General features: G+C 31.9%; 1 protein-coding gene across 14 annotated transcripts in view; it reads right to left on the reverse strand.

Moving 5' to 3' along the window:
* PTPRK (protein tyrosine phosphatase receptor type K) overlaps nt 1–16,086 on the reverse strand; it is a 505,373-nt gene that overhangs the window by 27,594 nt on the left and 461,693 nt on the right. For 2 of the 14 annotated variants that reach the window (XM_074333559.1, XM_074333554.1), the window contains exons 14-18: nt 14,020–14,158; nt 12,968–13,009; nt 10,854–10,883; nt 5,721–5,881; nt 3,851–3,886 (exon numbers count right to left, since the gene is read on the reverse strand). In XM_074333559.1, coding sequence (XP_074189660.1) covers nt 3,851–3,886; nt 5,721–5,881; nt 10,854–10,883; nt 12,968–13,009; nt 14,020–14,158 — 408 coding nt within the window. Of the gene's footprint in view, nt 1–790; nt 974–1,841; nt 1,854–3,850; nt 3,887–5,720; nt 5,882–10,853; nt 10,884–12,967; nt 13,010–14,019; nt 14,159–16,086 lie in introns of those variants that run through there. The other 12 variants (XM_074333556.1, XM_074333560.1, XM_074333558.1 and 9 more) reach the window with 9 other exon arrangements.

The following is a 16,086-nucleotide window of genomic DNA, read 5'->3' on the forward strand; positions in this document are numbered from 1 at the left end:
AGGGCTCCTTACCATGATACACTCCAGACTAGGAAACACGGGCATTCTACAGACTCATTTCCTGGACCCGCTGTGTCTGCTAGCCAGGTTACATGTGCATTTATACTCAATCTCTGTCCCCTTGGTTTATTATTATTATTGTTGTTGTTTTCATTGTCAAGATATTTTGCCTCCTCTCGCTACTATGTGAAAGAAACCTGGTATGTCTCTGTAGGTATTTCCTGTGGATTCGTCCCTGGCACAACCAGGCTGAGCTACACAGCACCTGCTTTATGATTTCATGGCCTCTTGTTCTACATTCATTTCATTTATTCTACATTTTAATCATTTGTTTACTGGTCTATTTTCCTCACTAAACTCTGATTGCTTATAGTGCAGAGACAGAGTCCTATTTTTTATTTGTTTATTTATTCATTTATTTTTATTCCTAGTGTCTGGTGCAAAGCAGTCAATAAACATTTCCATGAATGAATTAGATAAAATCAGTTGAATCCCTTACCACCCACATTTAAGTGTAGGCCCCATCCCAATTGTATGATTAGCTTAAAATGAAAAGAAACTTTAAAGCATCTTTATGTCATAAGAAGGAAGAAAAGAACAAGAACATTTTACCTATGAAGAATAATTATTATTTTAATGACCATAGTACTAATCATTACAATTAGAAGAAACATGCTTATTATATTTATCACATTTAAACTTACCACTAGAAAAACTAAAACAAAAACAAAAGCCAATGTTTTACGGTGTGTTATTTTGAAAAGCATTATACTGCCATACTCATTAACAGAAAAGAAAGTACACTCTTAGGGGAACTTTTGTTTTAAATAGTAATGCATACTGTAGAGATGATACTTAATTAACAGTTAAACATATTTCAAGTGCTGGTACATTTGCCTGTTCTATCACCAACTCTACAAATAGGATATGGCAAAAAATGAATTGTTGTCCCCATGATAAACATTTTTTCTTCCTGGAGAAGGGAAAAAAAAAAAAAAAAAAAAGAACCCCACAATCAGATTTGTGTGCTTCTATAATTTAGCTTGATTGCATTTACTTTATTTTCTCTTATTAGGCTGAGTGCAATTTTTTTAAATTTGCATATACTTCTAAAAATACCACATTAAATAAAAAATACCCCTGGTGGAGGCTATTGTGACCTAACCACTCAAATGAATGAATGCCCTTTTCAGGTTTTGCCCACCCCTATACACACAAACATTTGCTAGCAAACAGAATTCATGAATTTTCCTCTTCTTCATTTGAGACTACACTCAATTGATCTACCTTTCCTAAAATGTTGCAATTGATAAACTGGCATAAAGAATATAAACATCACTAAAGTAAAATTAAATTTGGAAGCTACTGATTTGGGCATTATCACAGAATACACAGCTTAGGATGAGGAAGTAAAGAGAACAAATCATGTCAGAAAAGCGAAATGCATTCACCCCCGCTAGAATACGCTGCTCTATGGAGCAGCCCCAGAGCTCACATGTGCCTGCTGGAGCAGCAGAATATTTACATTTGTAAAAGCCTCCGTGAGAAACACAGAATTCACCTATATTCCAAATCTTACATAATTATGTCCCAATATGAAACAGACAGCATCTTTTGTTTTGCATTAAGGTTTAACACAGTAGTACAATGAGCAGTATTCTTTAAAATAATCACACATGAATTCTTAATCTCAATACATTTCCACCTCATTAAACCACCTAATAATGTGACTAGTAGTGAGTACATGTACTCCTCATTATCCTTATTACACATTTAAGAAGAATAACTTCAAGTATTTCCTTGATGGAAAGGTTTTCTAGAGTTCTTTGCAATACACTTACCAGTTATAGGGACTTTAACCCAAAGAAGCAGTAAAGCACAAAAAAACACAGATATATGAATTAATACAAAGTTTCTAATCTCTTTTTAAATTGGTAAGTAGATATTAACATCAAGCAATATTTGAAGTGATTTCAAAAATTGCTTTATATACGCAAAATTAGTTGGATGCCAAACAACTAGAGACACCATGAGTCTAAGAATGATGAAAAATGCAACAAATCACTTCTATGTGTTATTAATGAGATATCACTTTTAAAGAACAATTTTTTTTAAACCAACCAGTTTGACTTTCAAAATGAAATAAAATACCTTATGACTATTTATATGAATAGGTTTGATGACTCTATTGTGTTAACTCTAGCCTTCCTTAAACATAAATATCCCTTTCCACAGGACACTTATTATAATAACCTTTGAAACTTCACAGGTGAATAAAAACCCACCTACATTATCTCATTTTCTCTTTACAAAACTCGGTGGAAAAAGTGTGGTAGGAAATATTATACTGTTTTACAGATGAGGAAGTAAAGACAGAAGGTATTTTCATTATATTGTGAGTCCACAGGAGGACTGAGACTTGACCCAATTCTACATATTCTTAAAATATTAGTGTAATGCAATTTTAACATCTAGGCAACGAATTTTTTTCCAGTGAGTTTTAATACTGTTATTGAATTTTACTTCTTAATTTGATGCTGACAGCTTTGTACAGTGCTCAACAGCAGATGACATTTTCAGAGGCATTTGGTGCCTCTCCATTGATCATGACTCCTGACCCCTTCTCATCATGATTAGGGACACCCCTTGAGAAAAATTCTTCAGCAAACTGCCCTGCCATTAACGATGTGGACATGAAAGAGAGAGAGTGCATGCACCAGAGACAGAGAACACTGACTTTCAGATTCTTTCAGACTATATATTCTTTATATGATAAAGTTATATATTTAAATTACCATATTAGTGAGAAAGAGGTGTATTTTACTTTACTGAATTAGAGGTATTGTTCCAAAATAATCTGAAAATGTAATTGAATGCTGAATACATGATTAAAAAAAAAAACATGCAGAAAATGTATATGCATAAGCTAAAGTTTTATGTTCACAAGAAATTTAAATATACAACTGGGGACTTTTAAGATACATTTATCTGGCAATTTTTACATTTCTTTGGTTAAATTTTAAGTATCATATTAGAAATGCTGGGGTAAAACTAATGCAGAACTTGTGAACATAGAAGCAAGCTGGTCATGAATCACTCATGTAAAATCAGTCAAGGAATAGAGTACACATTGAAATAAAGTTCATTCCATTATGAAATATATAATGAGATTAAAAATTAATGTAATTTTACATTTGAAAAGGACTTATGCAATGCTAGCAATATCACTTGTCTAGATGGTATATAGTGGGAAGCCCTGGCTCATTCTAAATCTTTTGAAAGATAACACTTATTTAAAGTGCATACAGAATGCAAAGCTCTGCACAGATATTGCAGCAACTTTAACTGTATTTATAAATTCTTAATAAAGACAAAACTGAAGCCAATTCACACTCCTAATGTTCACTTGGAAATGTATTCTTTAGTTAGTACAAAATTAGGATGATTTAGAAAATCCCTTTCCATCAGGTAAATTTTTATATGTAAACTTTCATATATGTAAAATTCAGGTAGCATTGAGCCCTGATATGTGTGCATGTGGCCTCATTCTACTAAGTTGCATGTATAAACATAAGTCATACATTAAAGGCCATTATACTTTGCTCCACATAGAACAGAACCGAGAATTAATGAATACATTGCTTTAAAAAAGCATACCTTACTAATTTGAAATTCACTAGATCTGATTGGTTTGGCCACCGTTTTTCTCTTTAATAAGACTATGATCATGATTTTTGAATCAAGCTGCATCCTGCACTGCAAATAATTACTCTGTTGACAAAGTTATAACTCATGTAAGGAAGTTGGATCATGCAAAAAAAAAAGATTAGATAAAGAATTAGGGCCTCACCTAACACAGCAGTCGGCACAAGTGGATCACTGGGCACTGTATGTAGGAAAACAAAGCTCATGAAGGAATATATTGTCCTAAAGTTGTATTTTACACTCTTTTTTCCCCCCTTTAACATAGATATATACTTTCTTAAGAAACATAATTATTAAACTTTCTTCGGTTACTATAACCTGCAAACATAAAATTCTCTTTCATCTTGGGTTATCGCAAAACACCAGGAAAGGTACATCTATAATTATAGTTCAGTACTCGTTCAATTTAAAAAGCCAGGAAGATTCAACATGACATTATAAAGACATAAAATTAGGGAGGAAACCTATGCAGATTAGATCTATCAAGTGCAAGGTATTTAGAGAAATAATTATCTCATATTCATTCCAAATACATTTTTTTCAGTTAACTGTGAGAAATAGATTTAATCCTTTCTTCAAGTTCATACGTGGATATTTATAGTTACACAGTTGAATTAAAGCTTCCTAATAAGGAACAAACATAGGCAATAGATAGAAAAGTTTGGGGAACAAAAATGCTTTCAAAATCTTAACTGGTTAACTATCAAATCAAGTTGTTAGATGGTACATCTATATTTTTAGCAAAATTTACTTTCAACAGTTATGTTATATTCTTTCCTATCATTTATCTTATAGAAAAATAAAAATAAAATATATCAGAAAGACCCTATCATAATTACAATGAAATTCCAAAATGACTCATACAGCATTTCTAACTACTTTGATTAGATGAGGGAAAATGATGGGCTGCACTTAGGGCCAGTAATTTCCGAAAATTTTCACCGAATTGAACATTTTGGAAAAACAACCCTCCTTTTTGAAAAAAGACATAAATATACATACAAACTACAAACACTATTTTCTCAGCCTTACCAATATAATCTGTATAAGAAATAATACTTCTATTGCTTACGTCTTCCCTTATATGCGTTTTCTAAACTGGGGTAAGCAAAGCTCTGGCATCTGTGGCAGAATGCCCCTGTATATACAAGGCAAAGAATATACATGATTTGCCTTCCTCAAGTGTCAATTTTACTTGAGGATTTGGAGAAACAGAGTCAGGTAACTTAAAGTAACAAGGACAGTACTATAGAAAACAATACCAAATTCATAGGAAATTTGAAGATTAATATTGATTGTGAGGCAATTATTCAAATCAGGTGCTATGAAACAGTACTTCAGTCACCATATTTTTAAAACCATGCATTCACAGATCAACATTAGGAATTCATAATATGGATGGAGGGATAGACGAGTGGATGGATGGATAGATGGATGGATTTCACCATTCCCTGCCAATCCTCCAATTCAGTTAAACTTTTGACTTCACACCAGATATTTAAGTAGTAGATTCCTCTTTTCCTTAGTTCACTTTTTATTACTGAAATTCTCCTGGAGTCTGTAGAATTCTTTAATGGAATAATTTTACCCATGCCAATAATTCCTAGAAAGAATTATGTTTCTTATCTCACAAAGACCTTGATCTTGTGTAAAGGAAGGCTCAAATGGCAAAATAATTATAAACAAATTCTGACATAAACTGATTTTAAGTAGGCAATCAAGTATTTTAATTTAAAGCAATGACATGTGATTTGGTCTGAGAGGTATATGAATATATTTTATGATATAGCAATACAACACATTCACTTTGAAGTTAAAGTAAATCTAGTATCAAGACTGAAAACAAGTTCTTATAAATTCCATAATATTCTCTATCCTAGCTGTTTTCTCTTCCTAGCTGTTTCTTTCATTTCCCTTTCTTACTTTCTCTCACTATTCAAAAGGTAATGTGTTGAATCAGAGTGGACTTAAAGAGCTTCAAAACTCATTTATGAAAATTTTAATGAAGAACTTACATCTGGGACTAAAATTGTGTTGGTCCATGAAGGTGATGGAGAGAGGATCTTCTGCATGCAGTGTGCTCTGATCGGCGTAACTTCGATCCATAGCATTCACCATGTGGGTCATCTCCTGCCGGGTGTTCCCCAGAGCATCTTTGCGTTTCTTAGCAAGCTTGCTGCCAAGGCAAACCCAAAAGGGAAACCTTAGAGTGAGGTTTAAAGGAGAGTTGACACCAGCAGTAAGTAGTTCAGGAAAGCCCAAGGGTAAGGACACAGATGTGGTTTAGAAACTCTAAACATAATTCAGGTCATGATTTCAGGATTTAAGTATGACATTCAAACAATATTTGTTGGTGACTATAAAGCTATTTTATTTGTCATATAGATATTTCAAGTTTCAAGCTGTCAAATCCCTTACCATTTCTTGTATTTTATCATTAAAATAAATTTCTATATAACTATACTTTATTAAAACCAGAAGTTAATACTTCTATATTAGAGTTGTTCAAGAAAAATTTTAGCTAAAACGAAGTTTCAGTTTTCCTCTTGGGTGATTAATTCTTTTATCAACTTTTAGCAGGTCTTCTGGGGAATAACATGGATACCTTTCAAGTTTATTTTACCATAGCCATCCCAGCAAAATAAACAAAGCAATTCCATTCTTCATTCTCTGTTTTGTTATTCAGTAAAACTGTGACATGTGTGGCATTACCATATTTACCAATATATTTAAACATCAATCCCAACCTGCTCTCGAGACTTAAAGAATCAACCACAGCTAGATATAATGCAAATACACAGGAATATATAGGGGAAATATATATATATATATGTATTTTTTTTTTCATGGTCGTATCCCATATAAGAAAAGTACTTTGAAAAATGCTATGTAGATGTATTACACAAATGATCATAATCTTGAATTACAGACATAGTCAAATCCTAAAAATGTGTTTTAGAACCACATGGCAGTGTATCCACTATAGAAATGCCTTACAAATTTAGCAGGGCAAATGACTTAGGGGACTTGGAAAAATAGAAGAGTTAGAATTTTGAGCTACTCAAATACTAACATTTTTATCTTATATATCAAGGATATAAAATATGTTCTGGTTCTTTGTGAGTGCTACACATGAAACATGCAATAAAAATATTAAACATATATAAAACATTTATATAACATTAACAACACAATTTATATATGATATAAATAAAAGCACTCTAAAAACTTGTAGTAGCCAGATTATGTTTCTAAGTTTATGACAGTTTATGTTGCCTTGAAGTATTCTTTAGTTGTTTTAAGAATATCATTTCTCAGCTACATTATTAAGTAAGGACATACTATTCTGATTCTCATTAGTAACTATACTAGAGTAAATATACTACAAATACTTTCTAAGAGGCTCATTAAATAGTTGTGTTTATGTCCAAAGGATTTTCCTTTAAAACATTAATCTAGCAGTTCGGTAGCTACTCCTGTGTAGGATATTTTACTCTGAGAATTATAATACTTGACCTCAGGGGACATACACCCAATGTACCCAACATACTGACACAGCAGAACTGACACCTAAATAAGACATTCATAAACTAAGCTTTAGGGATAAAAATGGCATTATTATTTTTTTAGAAATAATAATGACAGTATTAGTAATAAGAAAACTATGACGAAAGGATAATAAGAATCACCAGCATCATTACTACGACTACCACTACACCATCAGTCACCACCACCACCACCACCACCACCATCACCACCACTACCACCACTACCATCATTTATTAGCAATATTTCCTCTATTCTTTGAAAGACTTATCTCTTTTTCTAGGCTAAGGGGTAACATCCCTCTAAAATCCTTATACATTTCAGACAACTAAAACAAATGAGTGCTGCTGCCAGTAGTAAGACGCCCTATGGAAGGGAGGTGACTGTGGAGAACTGGAGAGTGGTTTAGGGGGCAACTTGCCAAAGTGACGATTGGCATTTGATGCCAGTGTTGAGCTTCTGCTTTTTAAACTATTTTTAAAGTGAAGTTGTGAATGTGAATTTTTATGTTAAATTTGATGATTTTTTTCAAGTAGTTTTATTTTTTGAAACAGTGTGTGTGGCAAATTAAACATCAGAAGGTCATATTTTAGGCTACAGACATCACTTCATCACTTTCCAAACTTACCTCGAGGTTCTCATATAGGATATTTAATGTTCTTTAACCTACAATGTTCGTTTATCTCCAATATCTGTTTCACTTCTATTCTGTCTCACTGCAGCAGGGAGGCTTCTTTGACAAACCCCAGTACAACTTGTCTAGGGTTAGGTTGCTCTGCTAGGTGTTTTTATAGCACCATGTTTTCTGCCTGTAATAACACTCATCACACATCATTGCTACTGTCCTTTTAGTCGTTTTCCCCACTGTGTGTTCCATGACGGGAAGAACCATCTGCACATTCCTAGCACTTAGAGCAGCGTCTGGCACATAGCAGGCTCTCAAATAAATACTTGTGGAATGGATGAATTAGGCCTGTTATATGCTTGGCACTTTTCATTTGTTAATTCAATCAATTCTCAGATCAATCCACTGAAAAAGGCATGAGAATTCTAACAGTATAAATGAGTTTATTGAGGCTCAGACAAGTTAAATAACTTGCCCAAGGTTATTTATCTAATGAACAGTGAAAAACGACCTGGTTCCAAGGCCTAAGCTCTTATACTATATCCAGTTGCTGACTTTTTTTTTTTTTAATGCCACATTACAAAGTACACTATAATATAAAGCATTTACTTGCTCTAGGAGTTAAACATTAGTTGTTATAAATTTAAGAAGGATGTGAATGCAGCACAAATATTTTGCCATCTTAAAATTTTGAAACAGCAAAAGATAATTTAAGAAATAACGTCTAATCTTTGTTTCCTCGGCAAGAAGAAAGAATGAATTCATTCCTCAAAAACTGTAAGAAATGGAATTGGAAAAAAAATAACAACTTGAAATTTGGATTAAAAATAATGTCAATATTTTGAAGATGGGCACATTTAAAGAAAATAGAAAAGGCATCTTCAAACTTTAAAGTTTTATTTAAAAAATATACATTAATTTATACATGTATTAAAATTAAAGAAAAATACGAAGTAATGAATTTGTCAAATGCATGACAGGTAAACGTTTTCAGGGAAAGGAAGGATTTTTACTTTTTAGATTCACAAACCTTCGGTAGTTGTCAAATTACAGTGGAATATAACTTTTGTTAATATCTGCCAGCCAGGTACTATCAGTTTGGTTCTAATACCTTAATTCTTACAACAGCCCTAGAGGTAGGCTTTCATTCAGGTTATTACCAAACGAATAAAAATTAACATTAGATTTAAGTGTTTTGATCAAGAACTGATAGTTACTATGATGATGTCAATGAATGTTAGCTCAAAGATTGCATCTAGTTTACTTTTAAATTCTACTCTAATTTATTTTTACTTTTATTTTAAAAATCTGTAATTCAGATTAGCTTCATTAGCTATGTTCAAGCAGCGTTTAAAAGCATATCTCTGTGACATACTTTCTAATCATGATTAACAATGTCCGTAGCCCTAAGTATTACAATAACCATGTCATAATCTATCACCAAGTCTAAAATACAGAAATCTTATCAATTCACTAAAAGTCAATCCCATTCTAACACAATCAATACATGGATGGTTAATGGGAAGCTTATTGAAATTTTCATAATTAAATACTTATTGATTTCTGCATGGTTGATGCTTTGTATCCCTGTGAACAACAAGCTTATATAATGTGCACTTCAGGACAGTTAAGCAATTCATTTTGCAACTACTTGAATTTGACAGATGTGCAAATGACTTTCATTATCAAAGCAGCCAACAGCATAAACTTCTGCAGGTGGATATATGAGTGGGCTATAAAGAGGAAAAGTGCTCCATCATTGTATGAAATGGTACAGTTAATTACCTTTGGCTTCATCCAACATGATTTAACAAGGATATTATGATTCATCACAATAAGCTAGGAGCAGTTAGTTTACACCTGCTTGTTCAGAAAATTTTAAGAAGCCAAATGTCTATAATATTTAAAATGTTGGCAGAATTCTGTTGCATTCATTGAGACTTTTAACAAATTTTGTTGTAAAACTAGCTTAAATTTACCTCGTGAAATAAATACTGTGGGATATATGCCCCATATATATGTAATCACAATCCTTAGGTCTTACATTGATCAAGCAATGCCTGTGAGTACTTGGTTATATCATTCCTCTGGATTGGATGGATACCCTGGAATCTAATGTAACAAACTGAAAATGACCAGGGAAATAGAATAGATAATACTCTCCATCTTCATACAAACTAACAGTCCATACCTAATTACAGGATGAGCTAAGACTTTGGTAGAGAAGAGGAGATATGTGACATCTATGTATGCTTTGTGTAGCTTGAAGAGGCTATATTAATTTTTATTTTGGTTTTGGTTTAATAAAATAATAGTCCTATTTAAGTTAAAATAAACAATTTTCGTCTCTAAAATAATTTTTATTTCTTTGTCACTGCAGTCTTATGATTTTTATCCATTTGTGTTCACAAGAGCATACTGACTGCCTAGATGGCCAGACCAAAGGTGTTCATCCTGAAGTTTTAAGTCATCCTGGATTCCTGGATATGTGGACACAGATGTCATCACAACCATTTCTGATATGATTTGCATCCTGTGGATACACTCTTGAATGTTCTTCAATGAATACATCACTTGGGACATTTTGTCAAATATAACACTGTTACACAAAGATTGGAATTTGTGAGTTATAACCACTATCTCTACCAGATGAGTGAGGTATCATATTGATAAGGTACAGGTTTGACATAAGTAAATAAATGATGTTTTTGGCTGTAGATTAAAGCTACTTATGAAAAATTGAAACAAAAATTAAAAGTAGCTGAACATACAGAAATACAATATCCCTTTTAAAAAAGATTAACAAAATAAATTATTAGGTAAACTTTATAGGTTTAGAGTCCAGAAAAACACATTTTTTGAAATCTCACCAAAATTGCAAACATCTTGCTTCTTAAAAATTTTTGTTGTGTTTTTTGAAAAGGGATACTGCATCTTTAACACACGTAAAGTCGTATATCACCCATTTTCTACTTACAGGTAGTAGGAGTAAGAATAGTAGCTCCTCCTGGCAAGCAAATCACAGACAGTGGAAAAAGAGAAGCAATGGTGAATGAAAAGCGTGACTCTGTCACATTCAATAAAGCAGAAAAATGTGCGTTAAAAACAAAATGAAATAAAATAAAATTCATGTTTTTTGTTTGTTTGTTTGCATTTCAATATGCTCATGCATTGGTTAGATATATTCGCCATGCAATTAGACAGATATGCAATAGAAAAAAAAATTTTAAATACATAATTTGAGAAAAAAATAACATGCTGATATATTTTATAACCAAAAAATTGAAAAATTAAATGGATTGTGTATTTTCAACATGCAGTTAAGCATAATATCATCCATTAGTATCTAAATGTCATGACAGATGGAACAGCTGTGTATAGAAATCGTACACTAAATTGACTATTTTTCTATAGATAAAAACATAAATATTTATTAGGTTAAATAGAATATATGCAGAATGACACTAAATTTTTATAAACAAATCATTATATCTTAATGGTACACAGGTACATACATATATTATGTGAATATACATATGCACCATACAGTATATGTAAACAAAGGTATTTCTACAGTAGATGTATGTGACCATGATATCATACACAAACATTTACTGTATTAAAACATAATTTCAAATTTATGTTTGGAATTATTAAAGTAGTCATGCGGCACATTTAAAATATAATACATAACCAATGAAAAAATGGAATACACTTGGAAATAATTCAACAGTGATTAAATAAAAGATGAAATTGCGTTTTGAAAGATGCAATATCCCTTTTCTTAGCCTAAAAAAACTTACTTTATATATACCCTCAGCTGTAAAATTTTACTAAATTGAATTCCAAACCATTTCTTTACACAACAACCAAGAATACACAGAACTTTTTTCAACATGCGAAATACACTTATGTATATTATTCCTAGTGAAGGGTGAAGTCTTGAGAAACTTAGTAATTTGCATAAAAATAAAGATCATAAAAGGCTAAAATAATTTGTCTTTCTATTATTTTTATTATAAATTTGTGTATTAAAAGGGAAACTATATTATATACTAAAATTGTTTACCTAAATTTGATACTATCCAATACTTTTATAATAATTATGCTTTTGTGTATGTACAATATAGTTGTGATTAAATCACAGAGGATACAAGTGTGACACACAACATATGAGTAAAAGTCATTACAAAGTTGCTTAGACAAGTAAGGGATTCAAGTAATTTAGTTAAAATATTACATATTGGAAGGTAATATATCTAAATATGTGACTTTATCTATAAAATTGCAACTTTTCCTAGTCATAGAGGTACTGAGGATGAGAAACAAAAGCCTTAGCATACTTTCTACCAAGAGGTAATCAATTAAAGCTTGTTTATGAATACTCAAACATTAAACATTCTATAGACAGGCTCATTTATCCAACCATTTCAAATATGAAAGATAAAATAATTTGTTACATTATGTAATTTTAGCGAGTTGTCAGAGCATTTTACCCACAAGAAGAAGAGGAGGAAGAATAAGAATAAGAATAAAAAGAAGGAGGAAAAGAAGGAGGAGGAGGAGGAGGAGGAGGAGGAGGAGGAAGAAGAGGTGGGGGAGGAGGAGGACATGCTTAGAGATTGTTTTGCTGTACTTTAGGAAATTTAGGTTTTAACTTTTATATTACTTCTACAATAGAAAGCCATGGATAAGAAAGACTCCAATAACATATAACCGTTTTCAAAAAATAACAAATAAATCCGATTAATTTAACCCAATTTTAACTGAGTGAGGACATAATCAGAGGCCATTTTCTTGCTTTCATATCTAATCTGAAGGGACTGGAATAATTTTAATCGTGAAGCAAAGTTAAATTCACTCTAAATTGTTTAGTTAACTTTCCAAATATAAATTCACACAAATTGAGACATAAGACAATGATTTTGTTGATATTGACTGGCAAATTTGTATTACTAAAATACTTAAATCTTCCTGTCTCAAATATGATGTATTATCCAACTATAGAGGTAGACAACAGCAAAAAAGAGAAAGCACTATTGGGGAAAGCACGTATGTAGCTAATTTAACACAAAACACTATAATGCATACCTAATATTTCTAATGCAGATGTGTCTTCTCCAACATATATATCTCCAGGGAATAATTGTAAAGAGGCAATACATTAAAATAAACTCTGATGGAATCATTAAACATGTAGTATGAATCTTATCTATATTGTTAATGATTTATTTTGAGTACAAATAGTATATTATTTAATGTAATGTAATCAACACCATTTATTATATTATTCAATAAAACTCATAAATTACAAACACTTCTATATACAAAACTATTTTAGGGCTGTACTCTGCAGGTAAAGATTTTTTAAAGAAGTCCTTCCCAATTTCATTATTGTCTAAAACATATAACTGGATTTTGGAGAGCTGTATTAGTTTCTAAGACAATGCCTTATAGATAATGATTTTATAGAATGGAAAAAGCTTATAAAAACTGTATACTTTAAATGTTTTTCAGCAGAAGTATACTTTAATCACCAGAATAGAATTTAGTTTAAATTCTAGTACATCTTAATATCTTTGTATAATTCCAGAAGATGGCGATATTAGTTGATACAGTATAAAAGACTAATGATCAATTTTTAAAAAGTTGACTGTTCATATTAAAGTGCTGAAATAGTCAGTGAATATTTAATATACAATTTCACAAAATAGTGTTTATGTTCTTCTCATATCTTATTTATAGCCAACACTTAGAAAAAATAGAGTGAATACAAAATAATTCATAGACCATAACCCAAGTATCATGATAAATCATTATTTTCTCAGTCTTAATAAATAACACTTCAAGTAGAAGACAAATTAATATTTCAGGTATCTTTGCACTTGAGATTTTTAAATTAATATATTAATTTTAAGGTCAATGTGACAAAAGGTAGGTATTTATATCTGAAATTAAACAGCAAATACCCAATAAGAATTTATTTTAAAAGCATGAGGAATAGACTCAGATACTGGCAACATGGTTAAAATGCAATTGTTGTTGTTGCTTGTTCTAATTTAAAAGAGCTTGAGGAAACAAAGTGTTTGAAAACTAGTGACATAAATGATAAGTGAGTGGGACAGAATGAAATCAGGCCTTACCTCTTTTTTACAATTAATATGACAACTAGAAGAAGGAGGATGAACACCAAAATTCCAGCACTGATTCCTGCTATTTTCACCACTCTGTCTGTCTGCTTGGCTGGGTCTGGAATTACTTCTGGTTCTTCTGTTGCTGCTGCTAAATGAATCAAAAAAATAAGTTACTGAAAGGAGCTAATGATCACAGAAAGGAAACTACAGAACTACTACACAAAGGCAACTTGCTTAATTTAGCTAAATAAAAATAATCTGAAAATATAAATACAGAAGCATGTTGAACTACAACATGAGGTATTTAGTGCTCAGGAAAAATCTTTCTGAATAGGGATTTTGTTAACAGAAAAAAATAAAACAGAAATCTAGAAATAACTAAAGGGAATGGTGAACTATTTTTCACCAAATGCCCTTAAAAGTGAGAACACAAGATTTTTAGCAAATAGTACATGGGAAAGAGATGTGGTCAGATTGAGAGTTGCATTTGTTTATGGTTTCATTCAGCAGCAAAGCCCTCTCCACTACTCAAGTGCCGGGTGCTGTGCTTGGCTCTTCAAGTACCTTCACTGGTGCATGCCTGAAACACAAGGATTAAGTCAAATGCCTAGTCCAAATGCTGAAGGTGTGAGTTTATGAGTTGATATATAAGATTGGAAATGAATAGCGGGGTTGGGGGATGAAAAGAATAAGAAAAGAAAAACATCAAGAAATATGTCACCTCCTCCTAACAAATAAAACCCTGATAATAAACTCAGAAAACAGAACTTTGAAAAGATGAAATCCTTCTTTTTTCAATTTTTTTATGTCCTCATTTCCTTTCTCGAAGTCACCACCATCCCCCATATACACACAATTAAAATTATAATCTTTAACCAAGTTATAAGCTCCAGTAACCATCTGAAGAGTTATTTGTGTGTGTGTGTGTGTGTGTGTGTGTGTGTGTGTGTGTGTGTTTGTTTTTTACCTCATTTACCTTGAAAATTGGCAAGGGATATATTATCATATACATTTTACATGATACAAAATCACATACATTTTACAGATTAAAAAAAAACCACGAGGTTTAGAGAGATAAGGATAGATTATAACTTGCTCAAGAACAGAGACAAAATCTAACACATCTTTTATCATCCAAAGCAGCATTTCTCAATGTTTCCAGATCCTTAGACCCTCTTGTTAAGAATCAGAGTGTGTGAAAGAGCACAGGTGCTTCTTAGATTAAGCACATTTGAGAAGCTGTCTTAAAGTCTGCATCACAATGTCAAGAGATGGTGGCTGAATGAACAAACAAATGAATCCCTAAATCTAACCTCATATCTTTCCAATGGGTGATTTGCCAACTCCCTTTTAAAAATAACCCATTTTTCTACATGCCAATCCTTTCTTCTTCAACTTCTCTGTTTTGGCTGTGTTACAGCCCGCCCCTGCTTTTAGCGCTAGTTCTGCATATCCAAATATCTGCTCCAGTTTTCCAATCATCCAGTTTCCCCAAGAGGGGACTGACACAAGGTTGCTAACTTTTAATTTTTCCAGGTAGGAAATTAAAAAGAACTAATACATCTAATATCAATATCATTCCATAAAATGGTAATTTAAAACTAAATCAGTATGAAACATAGTTGAAAAAAAAGTGTTAGAACACAATTTACTTTGTAAAACAATTCACTATAACTGTCTTCATTTATGTTATTTCAACTAGGACCCCATGGACCAGTATTTGGTAACTATTCTCAATTAGGAAAAGCAAGCTTTCGTTTTGTTTCTTCGGGTAAGCAAGGGAGTTTTCTTGTCGGACTTGATACTTTCCATATATCCAGGCTTCAGGGAATTTCCAATCTCATTAATTATGAATAGAACTAGTTCAATGCTTACTACATTTCAAGCTACACATTATGGCTCAATTCATCAAAACATGCATTAAATGTATTGAAGATCTCTTCTATTCCCAGGAGCAACTTTAGAAATACATACATATACATACATACACACACACACACAACAAATATAATAAAAACAGGAAATATATTTCAAAGTTGGACATAAGGCTAAAAAGAATATTCATTAAAATGAGTT

This window comes from Rhinolophus sinicus, linkage group LG05 (assembly GCF_036562045.2).
Source record: "Rhinolophus sinicus isolate RSC01 linkage group LG05, ASM3656204v1, whole genome shotgun sequence".
NCBI lineage: Eukaryota > Metazoa > Chordata > Mammalia > Chiroptera > Rhinolophidae > Rhinolophus > Rhinolophus sinicus.